General features: G+C 38.0%; 2 protein-coding genes across 2 annotated transcripts; both read left to right on the plus strand.

Moving 5' to 3' along the window:
* The first annotated feature begins 72 nt into the window (after nucleotides 1-72).
* On the plus strand, nucleotides 73-24,440 carry LOC120413818 (ubiquitin carboxyl-terminal hydrolase 14). Its single transcript, XM_039574773.2, has 7 exons — nucleotides 73-241; nucleotides 425-600; nucleotides 666-770; nucleotides 825-1,388; nucleotides 1,447-1,512; nucleotides 23,569-23,863; nucleotides 23,929-24,440. Exons 1-7 carry the CDS (start codon nucleotides 226-228, stop codon nucleotides 24,243-24,245), a joined length of 1,539 nt encoding a protein of 512 aa, XP_039430707.1. The 5' UTR covers nucleotides 73-225; the 3' UTR covers nucleotides 24,246-24,440.
* Nucleotides 7,719-18,063, plus strand: LOC120413820 (transcription factor YY2-like). Its single transcript, XM_039574775.2, has 2 exons — nucleotides 7,719-8,239; nucleotides 15,517-18,063. Exon 2 carries the CDS (start codon nucleotides 15,584-15,586, stop codon nucleotides 16,877-16,879), a length of 1,296 nt encoding a protein of 431 aa, XP_039430709.1. The 5' UTR covers nucleotides 7,719-8,239; nucleotides 15,517-15,583; the 3' UTR covers nucleotides 16,880-18,063.
* Nucleotides 24,441-25,352: the final 912 nt, after the last annotated feature.

Here is a 25,352-nt window from a genome sequence, read left to right on the forward strand (position 1 = left end):
CTGAGTCTTTCTCCTGTCATTTCACCGCGCAGTGACAGGCATAAAATTTTTGTGATATTCGCAACTCATCTCTCTCCCTTTTCATTCGCTTTTTGGCTGTTTTCTGTGGCAGAAGCTTTGCGTGAGTTTTTGCTGTAAATTTCGGTAGATTTGTTCACCTTGTTCCTTGTTCGGAACCGTCGTCGTTACCACCGTCGTTCTCTACCGGATTTAGGACACGCGGAAATGCCTTGCTTTACTGGTAAGTTTTTTCACTCCCGAAGAGGGAAGGTTGTTTGTTTTGATTTTGGGGAAAGTATCGCGATTGAGGTTAGAAAGTGTTGACCGATTCCTCCGGGTTCGGTTGGTCTAGTGTTTGTTCCGAAATAAGGACACACTCGGCAAACAAAGAAGACTTCTAAAATTTGCCTTTTCATTCTTGCAGTGAAAGTGAAATGGGGAAAGGAAAACTTCCCGAACGTCGAGGTCAACACGGACGAGGAACCGATGCTGTTCAAGGCCCAGCTGTACGCGCTGACCGGAGTGCAGCCGGAGCGGCAGAAGGTCCTCTGCAAGGGCATCAACCTGAAGGACGACGAGTGGAACATGCCCATTAAGGATGTGAGCGAGTTTTGGTTCGTTCTGATTGAATAGTTTCTGACAAAGAATCTTGTTATTTCCCGCAGGGAACCGTTTTGCTGCTGCTCGGGACGAGGGAGGAGGTTCCGCAGGAACCCGTTGAGAAGCCCAAGTTTATCGAGGACATGAACGAGAGTGAGCTGGCTACTGCTGTGAGTTGAGTTCACCTTCCAAGCGAGATTTCCAACTAATCAATCCCCTTTCAGCTGGAACTTCCCGCCGGATTGACGAACCTGGGCAACACGTGCTACATGAACGCCACTCTGCAGTGTCTCAAGTCGGTGCGCGAGCTGCGCGAAGCGCTGAAAACCTTCCGCGAGGATCCGAGCTCGGCCGGTTCATCCGGGGGCGGCCCGTTGGCCGGCCTGGCTTCCCCAGGGGCGATCACGACCTCGATGCGGAACCTGTTTGACGATATGGAGCGCAGCGATACGGTCACGCCGGTGCTGTTCCTCCAGCGGCTGCACATTGCCTTCCCGAACTTTGCCCAGACGGGCGAGAACGGAACGTACCGGCAGCAGGACGCGAACGAGTGCTGGTCCGAGCTGCTCAAGATGCTGCAGCAAAAGTTGCAGCCCTCGAAGGGAGATTCGGACCAGGCGCTGAAGTACAGCTCGTTCATTGACCAGTGGTTCGGGGGCTCGTTTGACGTGCAGATGAGCTGCACCGAGGCGGAGGACGAACCCGTGAGCAAATCCAAGGAGAATTTCCTGCAGCTGAGCTGCTTCATTTCGACCGAGGTCAAATACATGCATTCGGGAATTAAGTTGGTAAGATTTTCGGAATAATTGTTCTGCTACAAAAGTTTCTAACACTTCCTTCTTTCAGAGATTGAAAGAGCAATTGACAAAACAGTCACCGACGTTGGGACGGGACGCAGTCTACACGAAAACGGTAAGTACTAAAATATCTTAACCTGTGCACTGATTTATGCGAAATTTAAAAAATTATTGAAATCAAGAAACGATTTGATGACAAAACTTAAAAACATTCGTTAACAGCCCTGCAAACTAGGGTAACCAAATTAATGTTTGACCTATCTTAATTTTTGAAGGCAAACAGTTGCTCAAAAGTAGCGAAAAATGCTCAAAAGATGAGATTTCTTGCTATTCATAAACAAAACAAATAAGAAAACCATTTTGATTGTTTTTCCGAATCTTAATTAAAAATTTCTGTCACCAATTTTGCGCGTTTTCCGTCTGAATCTATCGTCTATGTCCTGTCAAGCTTTCATCGCGAAAGCTTCCAAAATACACGTTCGAAAGAGAGCGCGGAGAATCGAAACACTCATCCCCTCGCTCTTCCTCTTGCGCAAAAATTCTCACTCTTCTCCCTTCCGCAATACCAACCGAAGCAGGCCACCGCTTTTGTGTGCATGTTTTTGTAAACATTTTTTTCCCCGACCCCGCAACCGATCCGGCAAAACGAAAATTTTCTAGAATAATCACCCCCGGCGGGCGCAAAAATTGCATCATTCCATCGATGCCACCCGCTATTTTCGGATTTTGGCGCACTTTCCAACCAATTTGCCGCAGTTGCAGCGCATTTCGTAAACATTGACCGCCCCCGGCGCGGGACTCGAGTTGCGAAGCGAAAATCAAAACATGTGGCCATATTGAATTCGATTGTCGGCCGCCATGTTGGATTCGAACGTAAACAGGTCCCGCGACTCGCGAGAGCAAAATTGACGGGATCGGCTGCGGGGTCTAATTTTCGAAGTGCTGGGAGAGGGAGGGAGAAAAGTGTGAGAGCGGCGTGAAAGATTTCAGCGGAGCTTTCTCGTGAATCACAAAGGGTAGAGTGATGCAAATGGAACCACTTATGAAAGTAATACATTTTAAATCTGAAAATTTTTAAAGCAAATTCTTGCTCATTTTTTTATGTTCAAAAAATTAGTTGAAGAAATTTTTACAAGTTCATAGAATGTAATATTTGCAAAAAAGGATAAAGACATTATTCATGGTAATTTGCAAACAAACTCTAGAGTTTTTTTTGATTAGGTCCTATAAACATATGAAAGACAATAGTTTATTGGTCCTTTTCAAAAAAACTCTGGAACTGTTAAGTTCAGAAATTGATTTATGTTAAGCAGAAGTTCTATTACAACTGATGTCCCGAAAACAAACACCACAACTCGAGCTTTTAAAAATTGTTTAAAGGAAAATACAGTGACTTACAATGTACTGTAATGTACCTGTAAATGTATTTGTAAGGCAAACAAACCTATACTTTTTTTTATTAGGTCCTATAAACATATTATGAAACACAATAGCACAAAACTCTAGTTACCTAATATTTTTAAAACTTTTCGTGTTTAATTTTTAAACTTTAGTTTTTAGATTGTTTTTATGTTTTTGTCGATTGCTGAGGACTTTTTTTGTCATATTTACATTGTTTTAATTTTTTAAGTTTTCGCCTTGTTTTGTAATTAAATTTCATAATTTTCAAATCATAAAATCAAACAAATTTTGTTTTATTTCATATTAAACTTAAAAAAAACAAAACTTTAAAATAGTAAATAAATAAATAAATCAATAAGTATTTTTTTTTAATTTTTAAATTTAAAAAAGTAATAAAAAATAAAAAAACAAGCCTAAAAAATAGCTTTAAAAAATCTTGAAGTCTTCGAAAATTCTAAAATTAAACACATAACCAACACAAAACAATTCAAGAATATAAAAAACAGATTTAATTTTTTTATTTGAAAATTTTGTAATTTTTTTAATTTTGAATTTTTTTTTGAGTTGAAGTTATTTGATTTCTTTAACCTTTTTTTTAATACAGTTCAGACTCGTTTGACCGATGTTTCGATTGTCCGAAGTTCGATTTTTCGAAGGTTTGTATGGGACTTCGGATAATCGAATCATAAACTTTTTTTTGTTTTTTTTTTATTTTCTTATTTTTTACATCAAATTCGGGTTCTGCGACTCCATTTTAGTAGAATTTGAATTATTTGAATTATTGCCAATTAAATTAAAAATACTTTTTGCCTTCCTCACTTTACTGAGGAAAGGCTATAAAATCACTCGAAAAACGAACTTCTTAATTTGACCTCCTAGACCCACCTTCACGTATACATATCGACTCAGAATCAAATTCTGAGCAAATGTCTGTGTGTGTGTGTGTGTGTGTGTGTGTGTGTGTGTGTGTGTGTGTGTGTGTGTGTGTGTGTGTGTGTGTGTAGGGATGTGGGTCTGTGCACCAAAAAATATGCACTCGATTATCTCAGCACTGGCTTAACCGATTTGGACCGTTTTGGTCTCTTTCGATTCGTCTTGGGGTCCCATAAGTCCCTATTGAAAATTATGAAATTTAGTAAAGTACTTCAAAAGTTATGCTAAAAAAACGATTTTGACTGAAGTCCGGAAGATTATAAAAAGGGTGGTTTTTGCAAGAAACCCTATCATGTTATACATTTTCAGAAAGGTATTAAAAATACCTTTCCAATGAGCCCAAAACATCAAGGATCTGACAACCCTATCAAAAGTTATTGGCACTTAAGTGTTATTTATATACTTTTTGGAGGCCGGATCTCAGATATTGTGATAAAAATATTGTCTGAATCTTTCATGTGAACTATCGTTGGATAGGTTTTTTTTTATCAGACCTTGCCGATGAGCCAGAAAAATTGAAGGTCTGCGAACCCTATCAAAAGAAATCAGTAATAAAGTTGATTTGTTAAACATGTTAAGGGAATGTTGCTATTTTTACTGAATGTATTGACTTTATGAATGTGAGGAAGGCACCAACCACCTAAAGGTGGATTAAGTAACGTTTTTCAATATTTCATCACCGCCATTTTGGCCGCCGTCTTGGATTTAAAAATTCGAAATATCTTTAGAGTAGTTTCGGGGTCATACTTAAGCTCGACAATCAAAAATACGACAATGAAAAAAGAAATTGTGATTCGATTATCCGTAGTGAGATTTTGCCAAGGCCTTCAGAAAATCAAGTCTAGACCAAGGTCTAGACTGTATTTATAATTTAATTTTTTTTTGCTGATTTTTGCCTTTCTCACTTTACCTTAAATCACTTGATAAATGAACATCTAAATTCGATCTCCTAGACCCTTTGTATACATATAGACTCGGAATCAAATTTTGAGCAAATGTTTGTGCGTGTGTCTTGATATATGCACCGAAAGAAAACACAGATATTGCATGGCAATATCTCAGCAACTAAGTTCAAAAAAGCAAAATAAAGAAAATTTTCTCAGCTCTTCAAATTTTTTTTACAAAAGTGGGCAAACATGTGCACTAATTAAAAAAAATAAAAACTGACTATTTTCAAAAAAGTTACCTAAAAATGGCTTTAACTTGAAAACGGTGCACTTTATCAAAATTTCACTAGAGTACTTTTTGATTGCAAATTTGATTTTACATCGAAAAATGAAGTTGAAAATATTTCGACCAATATTTCGATTTTTTTTTAAATCAGTATTGATTGAAAAAATTATGTCTCGGTCAAAAATTTTTTTTTTTTGCAAATCAAGTTTTAGTGACTAGAAGTTAAATTAAAAATCACATTTTTTTCAGTGTAGTCCTTATCCATACCAACAACTTTGCCCAAGACACCAAATCGATCAAAAAATTCCTTCAAAAGTTACAGATTTTTTTTTTAATTTTCATGCATAATTTTTGTATGGAAAGCTGCCAAATTTGTATGGAAAATTATGAGCATGAGCATGAGAGATCACCCATGGTTGCCCCTCCGTTGCTGAATAGAACCGTAATATCCTTTCAGCACGACTGATTATAGGCTTCGACGATCTAGTGGTGTTTCCCTTATCAACAGCATGTATGAATGCGCTGAAAAGATAAAACACCATGATTGCTAAAGCTAGATCAGTTGCGGATAGGTATCAGTCATTGGCCACCAACGGCGCCCGCCATGTCAGTTTGTAGATCTCGATTTTAAGAGACGGGAATGTTAGTTAACGCAGGTTGCTACTAGGGCAGCTGATTTACTCTGTGCTTACACCCCACGAGCGCCAGGAACCTGAAAACTTGTTAGTAGGATAGGGTGTTTGATCAGGATTCATCATAGAAGATGATGATGCGACCCAAAATCATAGTGTTTGTTGATATTATGTATTATTCTCAAGGCAAGCAATCGGATGCTGCGGATGAGACATTTCCCGTTTATCTGTTGTTAAATTTTAAATGAAATGGTTTAGTCTTAGACAGCCAGCTGTGGAAAGATAGAACCAACATGTGTGTGTGTGTGTGTGTGTGTGTGGTCCAATCCAATACCCGCTAACCGGTAGCGAAATTATGGGAAAGTATAATTTGTATCAGACTGTGTATATGTCGCCGAATGCTGATACAGCTTATCTCAGTCCCGGGTATTAGGTGGTGACAGCCCTCGCGCTGCTTCCAACGACCCATTTCAGAATGACAGAGCTCCTTGCGGTCCAATTCTGAGGTCGCTGGGCATTGTTCGGCCCCGCCTAAACATAGAAGCAAGCATCTAAAGGAAACTCGATCTTTATTTAGACTTCCAATCCCCTCAGGCAAATCAGGGATCAGCGCGTATTTAATATGAGAAGATAACATGTTTCAACACTACGGATCAATTCACTGTTAGAGTGTAAACCACCAATTAAAAGGTGTGAGTTCGAATCTCACCTGATTTCATTTTAGTTTTTATTCATATTCAAATTCCTGATTCCAAATTTCAAAGGTACCGACCGGGATTCGATCCCTGAACCTTCTGCTTGGGAGACAGAAGCCGTAACCATTAAGCCACGGAGCCGGTTGAATGTGACATGGTTTTCTGTTAGGCTTTTTGCTAGATGAGAGCAGAGGACAACAATCATCTCAACGTTTCCACTTTACCCGGGCTAACGACCGGCAGTTCCAGTTCACGATGATTTCCCTTCATATGTTAAAAACCACTTATGATTTTGGCACATATTCCGTTTGTCAGCGTTTCCTATCATTACTGGCGGGAAAAATCTACGTGGAATCAGCTGTGCAGACCTCATGTGTGACAGGAATGCAGGTGTCGCTCAACCTGTGGAAAGATAGAACCAACTTCATTTGAAATTAATGAATGAAGGATTGAACAGTGCAATTTTTAACTTGAGATGATTTTACGAGTTTTAAATGATTGATGTTTAGTGAGGTACTGGTTAACGTTGCGAACGACGATTTACAATGTTTATCGAGCTGAAATGGTATGATAGGGTTTTGTTGTTGTTGCACACAGACAACGGACGCGAAAAATGTTGCGACCCATCGAAAGGCATCGCAAATTGAACTGGCTAGCTGTCATCGGGACAGCCAAAGCCAGCCGCACCTTCACACGTACGCGAAAGGAAAAACGAAAAACACACTGCGACGGACGCGAAAAATGTTGCGACCCATCGAAAGGCATCGCAAATTGAACTGGCTAGCTGTCATCGGGACAGCCAAAGCCAGCCGCACCTTCACACGCACGTGAAAGGAAAAACGAAAAAACTTTGCGACGGACGCGAAAAATTTTGCAACCCGACGAAAAGACATCGCAAATCGAACTCCCAAATTTGTATGGAAAATTATATGGCCAAACTAATGATTCAAAATGGCTTCTTTGGGCATACTGAAAGCACCATAAAAGTTTCAGCCGGATCAAAAAATACAAACATTAAAATTAAAAAAAGACATTTTTGCGATCATGGGCAGTTAAGTTCAAAATCTAATTCAAAATCGTGTGCTCTTTTAGAAATACCAAAAATATCCAGAAAGTTCTAGACATCTGGAGGAAATTCTGTTTTGTGCGAAAATTTAACACCGTAGCCTTATTTATTTGTGGGACAAACTTCCCATGCGTTTTTCTCAGCTTGCTGTTTTTGCACATGAGACATTTATGCGAACATGAGCTGTGTGGTCGTATAAATTGATGCTACAACGCTTTATTTTCTGTAATTAGAAAAAAAAATCCTTTTTATTTTTCTTAGAACTTGTCCAACATTTGACACCCTACCCTGAAGTTGACCGGTGAAAAGCTTCCACCTTCGAAACATTTCCCCGTGTTGCTCTCTCGCGAGAGAAATCCACCGCGCGAACAAAAGAGCGCGCGAGCTTTTTCGAACTTCGTCCCCCGTCGTCGTCGGCTCCGGGCTCTGCCGCTGACTGGCTCTCGCTCGTCAGACAAACGAAACGACGACGACGACGGCAGACATCTTTGTTTCCTGGCGGAGTGAACTAAATCGCACTTTTACCGGATTTAACCCGCGGTTCGGGTTCGTGCGCGCGTGGAAATGCATTAACGCGGCCGGCTGTCATCCAGTGGAGTGTACTGTGCGCGTGCCGGAAGTGGCCAAGGGGCGAAAAAGTGGCCCTCGGATTGCAAGCGGAAAAGTTCCTTCGATTTCGGGCCCGCTCGCCTTGTGGAAGCTCCGCGGGGGGGTGAGAGGGAGAGCGAGAAGAAGAGGTGTGTAAAGTGCGCGAACGAGATAAAGGGAGAGCGAGAGAGAAGAGGTGCATGAGAAGAAGAAGCAGCAGCAGCAGGGCCAAGCAAACATCAACAAAAGCGCGACTGTCGCGGCCGCTGCCGGTTTGTTGAGGGAGGAAGGGTCGAAGAAGAAGGACGAGGAGGAGGGAAGTGCAGCAGCTGCCGTGTTCGGAAGGAGATTCGGGTAAGGAACTTTCGTAGCCCACTTGGACGGGATGGGAGACGACTCTTGATGGGGTACACAAGAACGCGCGTACAAACACACACACACACAACAACAACAAAAAACACAAGAAGAGCAAGTAGAAGAAGAGGAAGCTGTTGTGTTGTGTGTGCGGTGCGACGTTTGCCAGAAATCGATTCCACAGAATGGACCGTTTCACAGAAAATTTGCCTTTTGCTATATTGAATTCACAATATTTTGATTGCAGGCTATAATAGTTAGCAAAGTCGTAGGTATTTCAATTCTGTGATAGTTATAATAGTGTAACTACCTCATAGCTAGATCAATATAACTTATCTTGCTTTAATTGTCAATCTAAGTCTAAGAATTTGGTTTGGTAAGTGCTATTGTCAAACGCAGCCAAGAGGTATGATGGAGAACCATCAAACAAGTACTAAAATGTAGAGGACGCCGGCGTTATGTTAACGAAAAAGGATCCGACGACAAGTACCATAACTTTTAAGAAACATCCGGAGAATCTGCAAAAGTGAAACGTCTATGGCAGAAACACGAAACATTACAAGAGAACATTACTGCGTAGCAGTGCAGAGCGTGAAAGAAGTTTGTCAGTTGTCACGATAAAACCTAACAAGCTAAGAATAAAGCAAGTCTACTGTTAATAACCAAGGAATATTGAAATTTGTTGCCTAAACCTCAGCACTTATAGATCTTTCAGTGACCTCAAAAAGACAAGGTTGTATCCTAGGTAAAATTAACTGAATAGAGTAGGACAACGTAATTAGTGAACTCGTCCTAGTAATTCTAGTAACCTGATGTTCACGTCTGTGATTGGGAAGAGCATTTCAGTTGGTATTTTTTTATTTTTTTATTTGTTTATTTGTAAAGTTCGATTTGACTGAACAAAGATATAGGCTCTTTAAGTTGCATTCCATCCTTGCCCTGATAAAAAGTCTAACTAACAGGATATCGTTGCCAAATAAAATTACTATTACTAATTGTCACAAAAGGCTCAAAAATGGTTAAAAGTTCGGTAGGATGACGGAAAAAAGTCTCCATGCAATCGCAAATAACTTTTCAGGATGAACTCTGTCTGGCATTTTTTGACAGAATTCTTTGGAATAAAATTTTAGGGTGTATCCCATTTGGCATAATGCCGTTTGGCATAATGGACGTTTGGCATAACGATCATTTGGCATAATGGCCATTTGGCATAATGGTCATTTGGCATAATGATGTTAAAATTTCAAAATAAAGTTCATATTGGAATTGCTTTAAGAAGACCATATTAGGTTGGAATAACTGCCGGCGAAAGCTGATTTTATCTTTCTTTAAGATTTTTTTTCTTGATTTGAAGACTGCTGGCTATGGGTGCCCAGAACTTGGAAGGTTTGTTCAAAACGTTGTTCCACATGCTGAATATTGTTCCCAGGGCTATTTTAAGCCATTGAGCCAAATATGTTCCACATTTATAAAGGTTTATATTTCCTTTAAAGAAAGGGGCATATCCTAGGTTTGCGACAACTGCACAGAAAAATGTTGTATTTTGCAAGGTTGAAAATTTGGTAGGTTGAATATTACCTGTTTTTTGAGTAATATTAGCTTAAAAAAATTGTAAAAATGTGAACCTGATGAATATTTATCAGAAACTGATGAATATTCACCAATTTCTGATGTAAAATTAATCATTTTTTTTTGACTCAGAATCTGTCACCATTATTACCATAATTAATTTTCTGTGTGCTAAAACAAGTTGAATTTTCTATCTAAAACTGAATTTTCTTCATAAAACTGGGGAAAATGCGCTTCAGCTGTGGTCACAACTCAAGCTAGTATTCCCTTCTTTTTTAAAAATATTAACCTATATCAGCAGTCAAGAGAGTTTTCCCTTCTTTAAAGAAGGGAAAATTCAACTCATGTTAGTAGTTATCTCAAGCCAAAGAAATTTTCACTTCTTTAAAGAAAGGAAAATTCAACTTGTGTCAGCAGTTATCACAAGTCAAGAAAATGTACCCTTCTTTCATGGAGAGAAAATTCAAACATATAGGGATAATTCAACTCGTATTAGTAGTTATCACAAGTAAAGAGAATTTTCCATTATTTAAAGAAGGGAAAAAAAACTCACTGACTTGTGATGACTACTGACACACGTTGAATTTTCCCTTCTTTAAACAATGGAAAATTTTCTTTACTTGTGATAACTACTAACACGAGTTGAATAATCCCTATATGTTTGAATTTTCTCTCCATGAAAGAAGGGAACATTTTCTTGACTGAATTTGAATTTTTCTTCTAAAGTTGAATTTTCTTCATTAAACAGGGGATAATGCGCTTCAGCTGTGGTCACAACTCAAGCGAGTTTTCCCTTGCTTTAAAAATATTCACGTATATCAGCAGTCAAAGAGTTTTCCCTTCTTTAAAGAAGGTAAAATTCAACTCATGTTAGTATTTATCTCAAGTCAAAGAAATTTTCATTTCTTTAAAGAAAGGACTGACACAAGTTGAATTTTCCTTTCTTTAAAGAAGTGAAAATTTCTTTGACTTGAGATAAATACTAACATGAGTTGAATTTTACCTTCTTTAAAGAAGGGAAAACTCTTTGACTGCTGATATAGGTGAATATTTTTAAAGCAAGGGAAAACTCGCTTGAGTTGTGACCACAGCTGAAGCGCATTATCCCCTGTTTAATGAAGAAAATTCAACTTTAGAAGAAAAATTCAACTTTTTTAAGCAGTTGAGCAATTCTCTGAGTTTTCGGTCATTCGATTTTTTTTGTATTTTTTAATCCGGCTGAAACTTTTTTGGTGCCTTCGGTATGCCCAAAGAAGCCAATTTGCATCATTAGTTTGTCCATATAATTTTCCATACAAATTTGGCAGCTGCCCATACAAAAATGATATGTGAAAATTCAAAAATCTGTATCTTTTGAAGGAATTTTTTGATCGAGTTGGTGTCTTCGACAAAGTTGTAGGTATGGATATGGACTACACTGAAAAAAATTGATACACGGTAAAAAAAATTTTGGTGATTTTTTATTTAACTTTTTGTCACTAAAACTTGATTTGCAAAAAAACACTATTTTTAATTTTTTTTATTTTTTGATATGTTTTAGAGGACATAAAATGCCAACTTTTCAGAAATTTCCAGAATGGGCAAAAAATCTTTGACCGAGTTATGATTTTTTGAATCAATACTGATTTTTTCAAAAAATCGAAATATCGGTCGCAAAAATTTTTCAACTTCATTTTTCGATGTAAAATCGAATTTTCAATCAAAAAGTACTTTAGTGAATTTTTGATAAAGTGCACCGTTTTCAAGTTATAGCCATTTTTAGGTAACTTTTTTGAAAATTGTCGCAGTTTTTCATTTTTTATAATTAGTGCCCATGTTTGCCCACCTTTGAAAAAAATATTTTTGAAAAGCTGAGAAAATTCTCTATATTTTGCTTTATTGAACTTTGTTGATGCGACCCATAGTTGCTGAGATATTGCTATGCAAAGGCTAAAAAACAGGAAAATTGATGTTTTCTAAGTCTCACCCAAACAACCCAACATTTTCTAATGTCGATATCTCAGCAACTATAGGTCCGATTTACAATGTTAAAACATGAAACATTCGTAAAATTTTCCGATCTTTTCGAAAAAAATATTTTCAAAAATTTAAAATCAAGACTAACATTTTAAACGGGCCAAACATTCAATATTACGCCCATTTGAAATGTTAGTCTTGATTTTAAATTTTTGAAAATATTTTTTTCGAAAAGATCGGAAAATTTCACGAATGTTTCATGTTTTAACATTGTAAATCGGACCTATAGTTGCTGAGATATCGACATTAGAAAATGTTGGGTTGTTTGGGTGAGACTTAGAAAACATCAATTTTCCTGTTTTTTAGCCTTTGCATAGCAATATCTCAGCAACTATGGGTCGCATCAACAAAGTTCAATAAAGCAAAATATAGAGAATTTTCTCAGCTTTTCAAAAATATTTTTTTCAAAGGTGGGCAAACATGGGCACTAATTATAAAAAATGAAAAACTGCGACAATTTTCAAAAAAGTTACCTAAAAATGGCTATAACTTGAAAACGGTGCACTTTATCAAAAATTCACTAAAGTACTTTTTGATTGCAAATTCGATTTTACATCGAAAAATGAAGTTGAAAAATTTTTGCGACCGATATTTCGATTTTTTGAAAAAATCAGTATTGATTCAAAAAATCATAACTTGGTCAAAGATTTTTTGCCCATTCTGGAAATTTCTGAAAAGTTGGCATTTTATGTCCTCTAAAACATATCAAAAAATAAAAAAAATTAAAAATAGTGTTTTTTTGCAAATCAAGTTTTAGTGACAAAAAGTTAAATAAAAAATCACCAAAATTTTTTTTACCGTGTAGCATTTTTTTTCAGTGTAGTCCATATCCATACCTACAACTTTGCCGAAGACACCAACTCGATCAAAAAATTCCTTCAAAAGATACAGATTTTTGAATTTTCACATATCATTTTTTTATGAACAGCTGCCAAATTTGTATGGAAAATTATATGGACAAACTAATGATGCAAAATGGCTTCTTTGGGCATACCGAAGGCATCAAAAAAGTTTCAGCCGGATTAAAAAATACAAAAATTAAAATTAAAGAAAAAAGACCGATTCCGTAGAGAACTGCTCAGTTGTCACAAGTCTAGAAAGTGTCCCTTTCTTTAAAGGAAATATAAACCTTGAGTCAGCAGTTGAGAGTTCAGAAAAAAATAACCGCAGCTTTTTTGGGTTAGATTCAAAGCTGAAGACGGTGAATTAACATGTTCCTACGTATATGACAAAGTGGAATGCTTAACATTTCAAATAAAAATCTCACTTTTGTGTATATTTACATGAAAGTAGCGCAACTTGCTGATAAAATTCGTATTCACTTTGTAATATTAATGGGTATATGTTGGTAGGATGTAACGAAATGGGTGAATTTTGCGGGCATTTCAGGGCATGATCCCCTGGATGTACTAAGCCCGAATCCCAAATATGAGCTTGATTAGTTGTGACAGAACCTGGCGCTTTGACTTTAAAATTTAAATGGGATTTAAACCCGTATAATCGGTGCGTTTTGGTTTTGAGTTTTGAGTCCCTTAATGATTTTTGAATATTTCATCATCCTCACAAGCTCATAGTTCGCGTTCCAGGGAACAACCCAGGAACAACTAGGGAACCGAAGAGTGCGAAAAGATTCATCAAATATTAAGAATGTTACAAAATTTATAACACCACCGCTGAAAACTTCAACTTTTTCTTTAAGCTCTTCTGGCAGCACTTGCTGCTACTGCAGAAAAGATTGAGGCAGGCGTCGCGACTCTCATGTAACACACCGAGAATTTTGCTTGAGTCTCGACTCGATCCAGGCTCGATCTTGAATCAGATCGACTCGACGCTCGAGCCAAAATTCTCAGTGGGCAAGCAAGCTGCCAGAAGAGCTTGAAGAAAAAGTTGAAAATTTTCAGCGGTGGTGTTATAAATTCTGTAACATTCAAAAAAGTGCATCGTTTTCTAAAAGTCGAACTTTAAAATGTACTAAAAACTTCTGTCCTCATTCAAACTGTAGTGCCGATTGAGCCCAGTCTATATAATTGAAATAGTTTTGAAAATTTAATATCATTATGCCAAATGACCATTATGCCAAACGTCCATTATGCCAAACGGCGTTATGCCAAACGGCATTATGCCAAATGGCTTTATGCCAAATGGGATACACCCAAAATGTTATATTAGTGTCCACTAAGCCTCAACCGATTTTGCGGGAGTTTAACATTTGATAAATAATGTTTTTGGTTAAGTTTCACATTGTAACGTTAATTTTAGGATGAATTTAGTAGTTCCGTTAGTTATTTTGGAGGATTGGAGCATAAGATCTATAGAAGCGAAAGTTGTTTTGCCTGCGCATCAACCGGAATTTTATAGTATGTACTGTGACTTCAAAAGCTACAGTCATAACTACGTGAGATTTAAAGGCATTTTAAGTAGGGTCTTTGGTCTTATAGATTGAATAGAGGTAAAAGATAACTTGGAATGAAGACATTAGCGTCACAGGATAAGGGACCATCCATAAACCACGTGGACACTTTAGGGGGGGGGGGGGGGGTATGGCGATTGTCCACGCTCCATACAAAAAAGATTTTTTTTTTGTATGGACAATTGTCCACGCGGGGGGGGGGGGGGCTTGAGATTACCAAAAAAGTGTCCACGTGGTTTGTGGATGGTCCCTAAACAATAGTCCGTTTCATTGTATTCTCAGTCAACTAACGAATTGATAGATTCAGTGAACTATGCTCGTTTTTGGGTAGAGTATTAATCTTTATATGACATACCTACAACAACTCAACTTAACACAATTTCGTTGATTAGGATGATAAGTCGCTTAGAACAAGTACATAACTTACTACCATCAACATAGACACCTTGCTGGGCCTTATTCACCTACCAGAACAGGCATGGTTGAATGGTTATGCTGTCCGCTTTGTAAGCAGATGGTCCGTGGGTTCGACTCTTATCTGCTCCTGCCTTCCATCGGATGGGGAAGTCTCTCTACTATAAGAACAAACAACACACCAAACCAAGCCTGCTCCGGTAGAGTCGCTGGTCGGCGGTTGGACTCGCAATCCAAAGGTCGTCAGTTCGAACCCTGTGGTGGAAGGTTCCTTGGATCCCTGTGGGTCGTTAAAGTGACGTTTTTTTTTGTGACTCCAAAAGCTACAGTAATACCTACGTGAGATTTAAAGGCATTTAAAGTAGGGTCTTTGGTCTTAGATATTCTATAGGTAAAAGGTCACTTAGAATGAAGACATGAGGGTTAACCAGATCAACGGTATCCCGTTTCTTAGTTATACTATCAACAATCACTAAACATGAAACAAATTTGTTGATTAGGACAGATAAGTCACTTAGAAAACTTGCTGGGCCTTACTCGCGTACCAGGCCAGCCCTACTGTGTAAAGTTAACCGCAAAGATGATTAGTTGAAATTCTCTAACTAGTAAAGAAGTAGGACTAAGCGATTGAATCTTTCGCTCATACCCAAGCTCCGGGACTACTACTACTTTGTTGAATGATTGAACTTTTGTTATAAAGTAAATATTCCTATGAGTTAAATGTTAGGAGAACTAAGCTATGTTTAGTATTCTTTCGAAGCGTATTCTGTGAAACAATGGTCAAATCTGTGGTATTTCTTTCTGGTTCTTATTTCATTCCAAATTTGAACTATTCTTGCTAACGCCAAAGATTTTCCTCTCTTTCCAGGCTTGACGCAGAGACAAACTGGAACAGTAGACGGAAGTGAGAGGAGCACACAGCAGGAGGAGCCGGGATGTCTTCCCACCAGGATATCATGTGCGAGGTGGAGATCGACTCCAACATCGTGGAGGTGGTAGACCACGTGGACGGCCACTTTGGCGCCGAGATGGGCGGTTACGAGCAGTACGAGGTCGGCGTCGACGATCAGTACGAGGAGGTGACGTGCGAAACGGAAGATTCCCAGGGACTGATGATGCATCACATGGACGACGACGAGGAGATCCTGCACCAGGAGGCGGACATTCAGGCCCACGAGGAAGTGCTGGACTCGTCGGGCGATCCGATGTGCGTGTACGGCGACATTAATCTGGAAAACGAGATCTACATCGAGTCAACGCCCGGACCGAGTTCACGGAAGCGAAAGTCCGGCATGAAGCAGCCACGGATCGTGAACCGAATCCGGTCCAATGACGTCCACAATCTGACCGCGGTCGAAACGCTCGACGTCAATCACAAGCCCCGGCGGTGGGAGCAGAAGCAAGTACAAATCAAAACCATGGAGGGCGAGTTCAGCGTCACGATGTGGGCCTCCGGCACGGACGACGACGACGGCTCGAACCCGGAACCGGACCCGGACTACACGGAGTACATGACGGGCAAGAAAATCACCCAGGATCATCACTGCGGCATGACCGGTATCGATCTGTCCGATCCGAAGCAGCTGGCGGAATTTGCCCGCCCCGGCCACAAAACGAAACTGGGAAAACTTTCGAGTGGAGGCGGTTCGTCCGGCGGAATGTCGTCGAAGGCGGGTGGCGGCGGTGGTGGCGGAGCTACCTCCGGGGGTGAATCGTCCGACCGGAACATTGCCTGCCCGCACAAGGGTTGCAACAAAATGTTCCGGGACAACAGCGCGATGCGAAAGCACCTGCACACGCACGGTCCGCGCGTCCACGTGTGCGCCGAGTGCGGGAAGTCCTTCGTCGAGAGCTCCAAACTGAAACGGCACCAGCTGGTCCACACTGGCGAGAAACCATTCCAGTGTACGTTCGAGGGCTGCGGCAAGCGGTTCTCGCTGGACTTTAACCTGCGAACGCACGTCCGGATACACACCGGCGACCGGCCGTACGTGTGTCCGTTCGACGGGTGCAACAAAAAGTTTGCCCAATCCACCAATCTCAAGTCCCACATCCTGACGCACGCCAAGGCCAAACGGAACAACAGTGGCGGCGGAGGAGGAAGCGGAGGTGGTGGAGGTGGCCGCAGCAACAACCTCATGTCCCAACACGCCATGATGCCGTCGCAGTCGTACGTCAAGATGGAACCGGTCGACGACAACGATTCCCAGTACATTGTCTACACGGATTAGAGCGCGAAAGAGAGGTCGCAGGAGGTCGTCCGGAACAACATACACAACTCAGGAGCGGAACTGGTTCTGTTTTGCTTCACGGATCTTTTTTTTTATTTTTCAATTCCGCAGCAGGAATTACGAGCATCCTTATTATTTTTTTTGTAATTTCATACCCCCCTTAAAGTGCGTGCGTGTGTACATAGAAGAAGAAGAAGAAGGAGAGAAAGAGTTCTTGCAAAGTCAGCAAATCCATGCAATTTCCCGCTTTCCCCCCCAGTACAGGATGTATTTTGAATTATTTCTAGCGGCAGCAGTTTTACTTCTTTTTAAAAAGTTTCAAGCAATTTGCCCCCTCCCCCCACACAATTTGATACACATAATGTTAGCGAGCAGAGCATTAACGTTTAATCTTTTTATCAAACTGCAAACTTATTGATCCCAATCGATACTGAGATTGGGCCGTTAGCATCTGCAGCAGCAGGAGAATAGATTGAGTGGAGAAAGAATTGTCCGATGGAGAGAGCACACAGAGATAGCGAAGGAGTATCTGTCTATTATATTTTTACAACACAATGCAAAACAAAAAAACAAAAATTCTAGTAGTGTATAATAAATTTTGTGAGAAATGAAAGTCTGGTGTGCGAGTTTGAGTGTGTGTGAAAGAGAGAAAAAAAAAACAACTCAAAAGCAACTCGTCCCGTTTTTCAAGCCACGAAACCAAAAAAAAACAAGTAAAACGCAATTCTTTTCGACTGTTGCCATACCCAGCATAAACACAACACCCATAATCAGAAAAAGAGAGAGAAAAGCAACCACCCATAATATGCGTGTGTGCCGTTCTTTCCTTGCTCTGTTTTTATCCCTGCGTTCTCAGTCTTTTGTACCTTATACAACACACTGCTTCTTACTTTACTCCTCGTGTCCCTTCCCCTCCCCTCCCCTGATGAATGAATGGATTTTTGGGCTGCCCGAACCCCCAAAACGCGCAGCAGAGTGTCGAGCGCGTGATTGTCTCCTGTGCGTGTGATTTATCTGTAACAATAATTCTTACTGTAACGTTTAAGGTGATTTATTTTTTAATAAGAAAACAAAAAACAAGCAAACAGAAAAGATTGAATGGAAACAAAATCTACAAAAAGAAAAGAAAAAACAAACAAACAACAGCTGCAACACTGATTTATTATTAGTTGTAAACAAAACAACAAACAAACAAAACATGGAAAAGCAAGCAGACTACAATTATGTAAAATCGATTAATTTAAACATTAGTGATATGAATTACAATTATCCTTACACAAGTGTAGTTACGAAGAAATTAAGGAGCAAATAAGAAACATGTGAAAAAAAAAATAAACAAAAATGTGAAAATGTCTCAAAATTTAATTGTTTTATTTCAGCAGTGTCGCAGGAAAAGAACAAATCAAGCTGATTTTTTTTCTGTCGATTGGTACAGAAAATTTAAAATAAAGCGTTGTGTGAGTGATTTCCAAACCGGCAGCGAAATTATGGGAAAGTATCGGAAGGCCTTGGCAAAATTTCACTTCGAGTTATCGAATCAGAAAAAAAAATCGCTGTCTTATTTTTGATTGTTGAGCTTTAGTACGACCTCTTAACTACTCCAAGATTATTAAGAATTTTTAAAACTAAGATGACGGCCAAAATGGCGGTGATGAAATATTTAAAAAATGCATACCTCAATTTAATACGCAACCAACCATTCAAAGTTGACTAAAATGGGGTCGCAGAACTCGAATTTGACGTTAAAAGTAAGTGTTCGTGATTCGATTATCCGAAGTCCCATATAAACCTTCGGATAATCAAACTTCGGATAATCGAGGCTTCGGATAATCGAGTCTGAACTGTAATTGTTCGGAAACTGGGCGCTCGATAACTGGGCTGCAACCCACTTAAAATGCAGACAAACGTCAAAAAACAAAAACAAACTAATATATCCGCGGGGTAAATGGATGCAAAAATCAAGTGTAGTTAAAAATTAAAACTTTTTTTTTATTTAAATAACTGTGATTTAAGTCACAATTAAAGGAAATATGAAAAATTAGCTCTGGACACAAATTTAAGTAACTTTTATTTTTGTATTATTGAGAAAATATGATGCATTTTTGTAAAATTCTAAAATTAAGGAATGCATTAACAAAACATTCAAAAAATTATTAAGAGTTATGATAAAAAAAATCTATTTTCAGAGAAAATTTTGAAAATTTTAAAAATTCAAATATCCAGATTTTTAAGCGAAGATGGCGTTCAAATGGTGAACGCCCGAAATGTCAAAATCACGCAGTGGTACCAACATTACGAAAAAAGTGTGCCATGGCCTGACAGCCATACTTTTTTTCTAATGTTGGTGCTACTGCGCGATTTTGACAATTCGGGCGTTCACAATTCGAACGCCATCTTCGCTTAAAAACCTGGATTCAAAATTTTATAATTTTTAAATTCAAAAACTTCAAAATTCGAGAGTTAGACAAGTTTGAAATTTAAAAAAAAATCAATAGTTCCAATATTTAGAAATTTTATAAATTCATAAAATAAAAACACCAAAAATAAAAAAAAATCAATACAAAAATTAAAAACAAAACATGTTAATAAATTCAAAAATTTTAAAAATAAAATTGAAAAAATAAAAGTTAGCCTGAACTAGACATTTAACAAAAACATTGTATCCAAATTTTTAAGCGAGGATGGCGTAACTATTGGTGCACGCCCGAAATATCAAAATCGCGCAGTGGTACCAACATTAGAAAAATGGGGGGCTGTCATGCCTTGGCACACTTTTTTGTAATGTTTTTGTTTATTGAAAAATCTAGAGTTTTTTTTAAAGGTCCTATAAACATATGAAACACAAAACCTTTTTAAATATTCTCTAGAAATATTGAAACAATTTTACACGATTGAACAATGCAGGCCAAGGATTGATACCTAAGAGCATGCAATGGCACTGACCTTGTTGCGTGCTCTTCGGTTGACGTCCACGTAAGGAACATCCTGGAAGGAGCGTAACTAACTACATCCGTAGTTCTGTTAGATCATCCGAATTATCTTGATCAGAACAGTATAGCTCTGGTTCCTTGCGAGTGTCCTATTTTCTTACCTCCACGTTGGCTTGGTTTTCATGATGACCTAGCTGGTGGCCTGTGGAAACGGATCGTAAACCTTTGACCACCGCGGGTCAGAGACGAGACGGCTAAAAGAAAGGGGCGCGACAATGTGAGAAAGGGAAGTAATTTGTGATTGTAGACGGTATTGTTTCGATTCGCAGTATGTTGAGTCAACTGCTGTGGATGTACCTGAAACATCGCAGAACGGGGTTTCTCTTCTTTCCATTTCAGCTACCACCTATCTCCCTTTTTTTATTTTGCTCTACTGATTCTCAATTCTTCACTGATTCTTCTATTTAATATCCATCATTTGATTTTGATTTTACTAACTTTTGATTCTCTTATCTCTCAAAGCTTTTTTCCACTCTTTTTTACCAATTGATACTGCTGTAACAAACTTTGTTTTGTTATTTTTTCCTTAAAAATATACTTTTCCTTAATGTACTAGTAATATCAAGTCTATTTATCATTCGCCTAATCTTTTTTGATTTTATTGCGAATTTATTTATTTGAATAATTCTTTATCTGTTCTATGAATTATTATTACTATAATCTAAGCTTGTTTTGTATCTCTATTTATGAACTATTGTCTAATTTTACATCTAATACATCTAGCTTCTCATTTTTATTCTTTAAAATACGCTTATCATTCTCTTAAGATATTGATACTTGATTTTCATAAAATACATTCTCTTTTACTGTTTTCAATCTTCACCCTTTTTTTCAAACAAGTGAGGTTTGAGCCCTTACTCAATTTATTGAATGGATAAAGGATTAACACAAATATTACTATTGTATTTTTGGTAAACTTTTATAACATGCTTAGGACCAAAAATTGTAACAAAACACCGCGACAAAAGAAAAAGCAACATATAAACACGACTCAACACTAGGAAAGATTTCAGGAGAAAGCAATACACAGTAAAATAACAACTAGTTTTTGAATTCAATCTAAAAATATAACAGTTTTTGCTTCAATAAAAGTTGATAGGCACACTATAAATGGTTAGGCGCTTATACTTACATCAAACCCTACCCAATGTACCACCCCCGGCCGAGTTAAAATGCGTAACCGGAAAAGAAGGTGTGCATGCCTGGCACGAACACTCAAAGCGTGTTCTAGCGTGCTGCTCGTACTGACTCAGAGCAAGGGTGAGATGTAGGTGTAAGGGCAGTGCGTGTTCGTCGGGAACCTAGTGCATAAGATCGGTCAAGGCCCGTTCTTACACTGAAAATTGCGAATTGCGAATTGAGAAAATATAAAGCATTTTTGTAAGATTCTAAAATTAAGGAATGCATTAAGGCCGTTGCAAATATTTTTTGAAGTTTATGTCCCTTGACTCTGACCAAAGTCGAGGGGGGGGGAGGGGGGGGGCAAAAAAATAAAAAAAGTATAAAAATTTAAATTACGAGCCATGGTTTCAACATTTTAATGAAAAAAGTGTTTTAAAATGCATTATACACCTGTCCAGTTGTTTTGCCATCACTAGTTTCCAAAATATCTAAGTATTGACGAAAATTTTATTTTTTGCGAAAAATATTTTTTTTGCGGTGCTGTACATTAGAATTTCATAAACGTTCAAAACATTTTTAAACAAGCCCAAACATGCTAAATATGATTATCAATGCAGAAAAATGCATTTTAGATTGTTTTCAGTTGATTAGACTTCTATTTTCATGGAAATTTTGAAGTTTTTTTGGAAAAATATTTTTTTTGCCCCCTGATTTTTTAGACCAATTTTGAAGGGGGGAGGGGGGGGGGCTACATAAACTTTGAAAAATATTTGCAAAGGCCTAACAAAACATTCAAAAAATTATTAAGAGTTATGATATAAAATCTATTTTCAGAGAAAATTTTAAAAATTCAAATATTCAAAATTTTATAATTTTTAAATTCAAAAACTTCAAAATTCGAGAGTTAGACAAATTTAAAATTCAAAAAAAAATCAATAGTTCCAATATTAAGAAATTTTATAAATTCATAAAATAGAAACACCAAAAATAAAAAAAAAATCAATACAAAAATTAAAAACAAAACATGTTAATAAATTCAAAAATTTTAAAAATAAAATTGAAAAAATAAAAGTTAGCCTGAACTAGACATTTAACAAAAACATTGTATCCAAATTTTTAAGCGAGGATGGCGTAACTATTGGTGCACGCCCGAAATGTCAAAATCGCGCAGTGGTACCAACATTAGAAAAATGGGGAGCTGTCATGCCTTGGCACACTTTTTTGTAATGTTTTTGTTTATTGAAAAATCTAGAGTTTTTTTTAAAGATCCTATACTGCCGTTCTACGCATAATTGTCCCATGTCAGTTTTGGATGATTTTGACTTTATGACATGTTTAAGTTTAGTTTGATGTGTACTTTAAGAAAAACACATAAAATCTGGTACTTTGTTCGGAAACTCATTAAAAACAACACCAAGTTTGTTTGTCCCATCGTTAAACTTCTACGCATAATTGTCCCACCAAGTATTTTCTTACACGGAATCTTTAGTTTTACTAAGCATTATGTCTTGTTAACCTGTTGTATAGCAAGAGAATCACAACTAAGGGTGATAAACTGCTAACTGGGGTGATTAGGGACACATAGGGCGAATAGGAACCCACGGGACAATTATGCGTAGAAACACAGAAATCGGTCGAAAAATTTCAATCGCGTTTTTCTCAGTTGCACTTTTTTGAACATGGGACAATTATGCGTAGAACGGCAGTATAAACATATGAAACACAAAACATTTTTAAAAATTCTCTAGAAATATTCTGCTTAAAATTTATCTTATTGAAACAATTTTACACGATTGAACAATGTTCGCATTATTAAAATTTTATTGAAATTAGAGGAAGAATTGTTGAAAATTCCTTTTACAACGATTTACCACTATAGTTGTGCATTATTTTAAAATAAAACTACACAATTTTTCAAAGGTTATTTCACCATTTTTTGAATAATATGAAATGGTTAAAATACAAGTGAATTCAATTAATTACCTTTTTTAATTTCATTATCTTTGTGAAATTACGATTGTCTTCTGCCACAATATGTTCAACTAACCCCTAAACCTTGACTAGACTACTTTGTTAAATTCTTACAAAAATATTGTATACCCAGTTTCAATGTTTGTTGCGACATGAAAATTGCATTGAAATGCTTATGTTTTATTTATTTTTTTAATATTGCTGATTTTACTCAATTTTAACAAATTAATTGGAAGCTTTTTTGAATTAAAGTGTTTGAAAACGTAATTTTTTTGGTATCTAATATTTAAACGATAAAAATGTCAAAAAATACCTGAAATAAAAAAAAAATCAACAGACAGATGTATTTATCAGTATTGTAGATTGAGTTAACGATGTTGTTGCAAGCTCAGGTATGTGAGCTTCAAATTTGCCCCTCATTGAAAAACTTTGAACACCTCTGCTATAATAACATTAATTCTTATTTTGTTGGGTGTGTGAAGTGAACTTCGCATAGACGCCCTTGTTTCCATCACGGTTCGGCATTTTGCCATTTTGTTAAAAATCAGATCAGAACCAGAATAATTTTTTCCTATAAATACCTTTATTTTCTATTCCCCAACCCAGTCCCTGATCAGCCGACTGCCAGCCTACCTGACGGTGCAGTTCGTCCGGTTCCAGTACAAGGGCAAGGAGGGCATCAACGCCAAGGTGCTCAAGGACATCAAGTTCCCGATCGACTTTGACGCGTTCGAGCTGTGCACGCCGGAGCTGCAGACCAAGCTGGCCCCGATCCGGGCCAAGTACAAGGAGGTCGAGGACGCTGAGCTGGAGCGGAACCTGAAGGGAAAGCACAAGACCAAGGCCCAGCTCGAGACCGAAAAGCCCAAGACCATTCCCCAGCCGTACTGCTTCGAGGATGGTGAGTTTCGTGGACCGGTTTGATGGTTGGACTCTTCTAACTTTTGTTTTTTTTTTTTTTTCTAGATTTGGGCAGCAACAACAGCGGCTACTACACGCTGCAGGCCGTGCTGACGCACCAGGGCCGGTCCAGCTCGTCCGGTCATTACGTGGGTTGGGTGCGCCAGAAGGGCGACCAGTGGATCAAGTTTGACGACGATTGCGTCTCGCCGGTGGACACGGAAGCGATTCTGAAGCTGTCCGGTGGCGGTGACTGGCACTGCGCGTACGTGCTCGTGTACGGACCGAAAATTCTGGAACTGCCCGTGGATGACGAGGACAAGACTGCTACCGAGGGGGGCGGGGACAGTAAAGCTTCGGAAGAAAAGATGGCTGTTGATTAGGGAGGGGGATCGTGAGAAAAAGAGAAGATTGACGAGAATGTGTATGATTTCGCGCGATTTTGGTTTTGCCTGATGTTTGTGTCTGCAAGTCGATCGCGAGAGCTGGGTTGATTTATTATTGGAAAATTATTTAATGCGAATGAGATAAGCCGAACACATTTTTTTTTAAAATAAACTAAACAGCTAATAATTACATTTCATGCTAGCGTGGGTTTGAAATTGTTATTTAAGCATCCGAAATAAGATCCCTAAACTGCCCATGTTCGCATGAAAGAAGTCTTATGTTTTAGTTCAGCGACCTCAAATTAATCGTCTTATTAAACAATTCATTCAGTGACCCAAAGATTTATGAAGAATTTAATGTGAAGACTTCCATCATTGTCATGATTTTTCGTTCAAAGATATAAATTTTGCTTCGCTTTCAATATTTTGACAAAATTTCTTCAACAGGTTGTTTGGAATTAGTGCGTCCATCTCGGGAATTCCCGGGACAAATTTCCCGGGATTTTTCCAAAACCGGGAATTCCCGAATCCCGGGATTTTTTGTATTTTGTCCCGGGAATTCCCGAAATTGGAAAAAAATATCATTTTTTTGTGGAAATAGACGAACAACGATAAAAAAAATAAAAATAAAATATTAAGCAATGGGTTTTTTTAATGTTCTATAAGCTTTTGTGTTTTCATATGTTATTGTGAAGGCAGACAAAAATCAAAATACGAGCGCAACCTGTCAAAACCTGTTGCGCCACAGGATGATATACACGCTTACGACAAACCACTCAATTTTTGTGCGGCGCTACAGATTTTTTCACGCAACAGAAGAGATGCGCACTTCGGTTTGGTGGTGCGCGGATAATAATAGGACCAAACTAGGTATCAGCATTTATTTGACATATAAAGTAGAATTGCCTAGAGCTTTAAATATGTTTTATTAAATTTAATATATTTTTGAAAAGACTAAGTATATTTTGATTTTAATATTAAAAAATAATATCATATTAAATTATTTTTCATGAAACATTTTTGGCAAATCAAGACGAATGTATCGAATTAAGACAGCTGTTTTAGTATTTTTTTGCATAATGTTTTTATTTTTTTGATTGATTT

The sequence above is a fragment of the Culex pipiens genome, chromosome 2 (assembly GCF_016801865.2).
Source record: "Culex pipiens pallens isolate TS chromosome 2, TS_CPP_V2, whole genome shotgun sequence".
In the NCBI taxonomy this organism is placed as follows: Eukaryota; Metazoa; Arthropoda; class Insecta; order Diptera; family Culicidae; genus Culex; species Culex pipiens.

Bases quoted from the DNA above. Each gene is read 5' to 3' on its own strand.
- LOC120413818 (XM_039574773.2), top strand. The intron at 601-665 runs GTGAGCGAGTTT...TATTTCCCGCAG, and splicing joins GGAACATGCCCATTAAGGAT to GGAACCGTTTTGCTGCTGCT. The intron at 1,513-23,568 runs GTAAGTACTAAA...TCCCCAACCCAG, and splicing joins ACGCAGTCTACACGAAAACG to TCCCTGATCAGCCGACTGCC.
- LOC120413820 (XM_039574775.2), top strand. From the start codon at position 15,584: ATGTCTTCCCACCAGGATATCATGTGCGAGGTGGAGATCGACTCCAAC.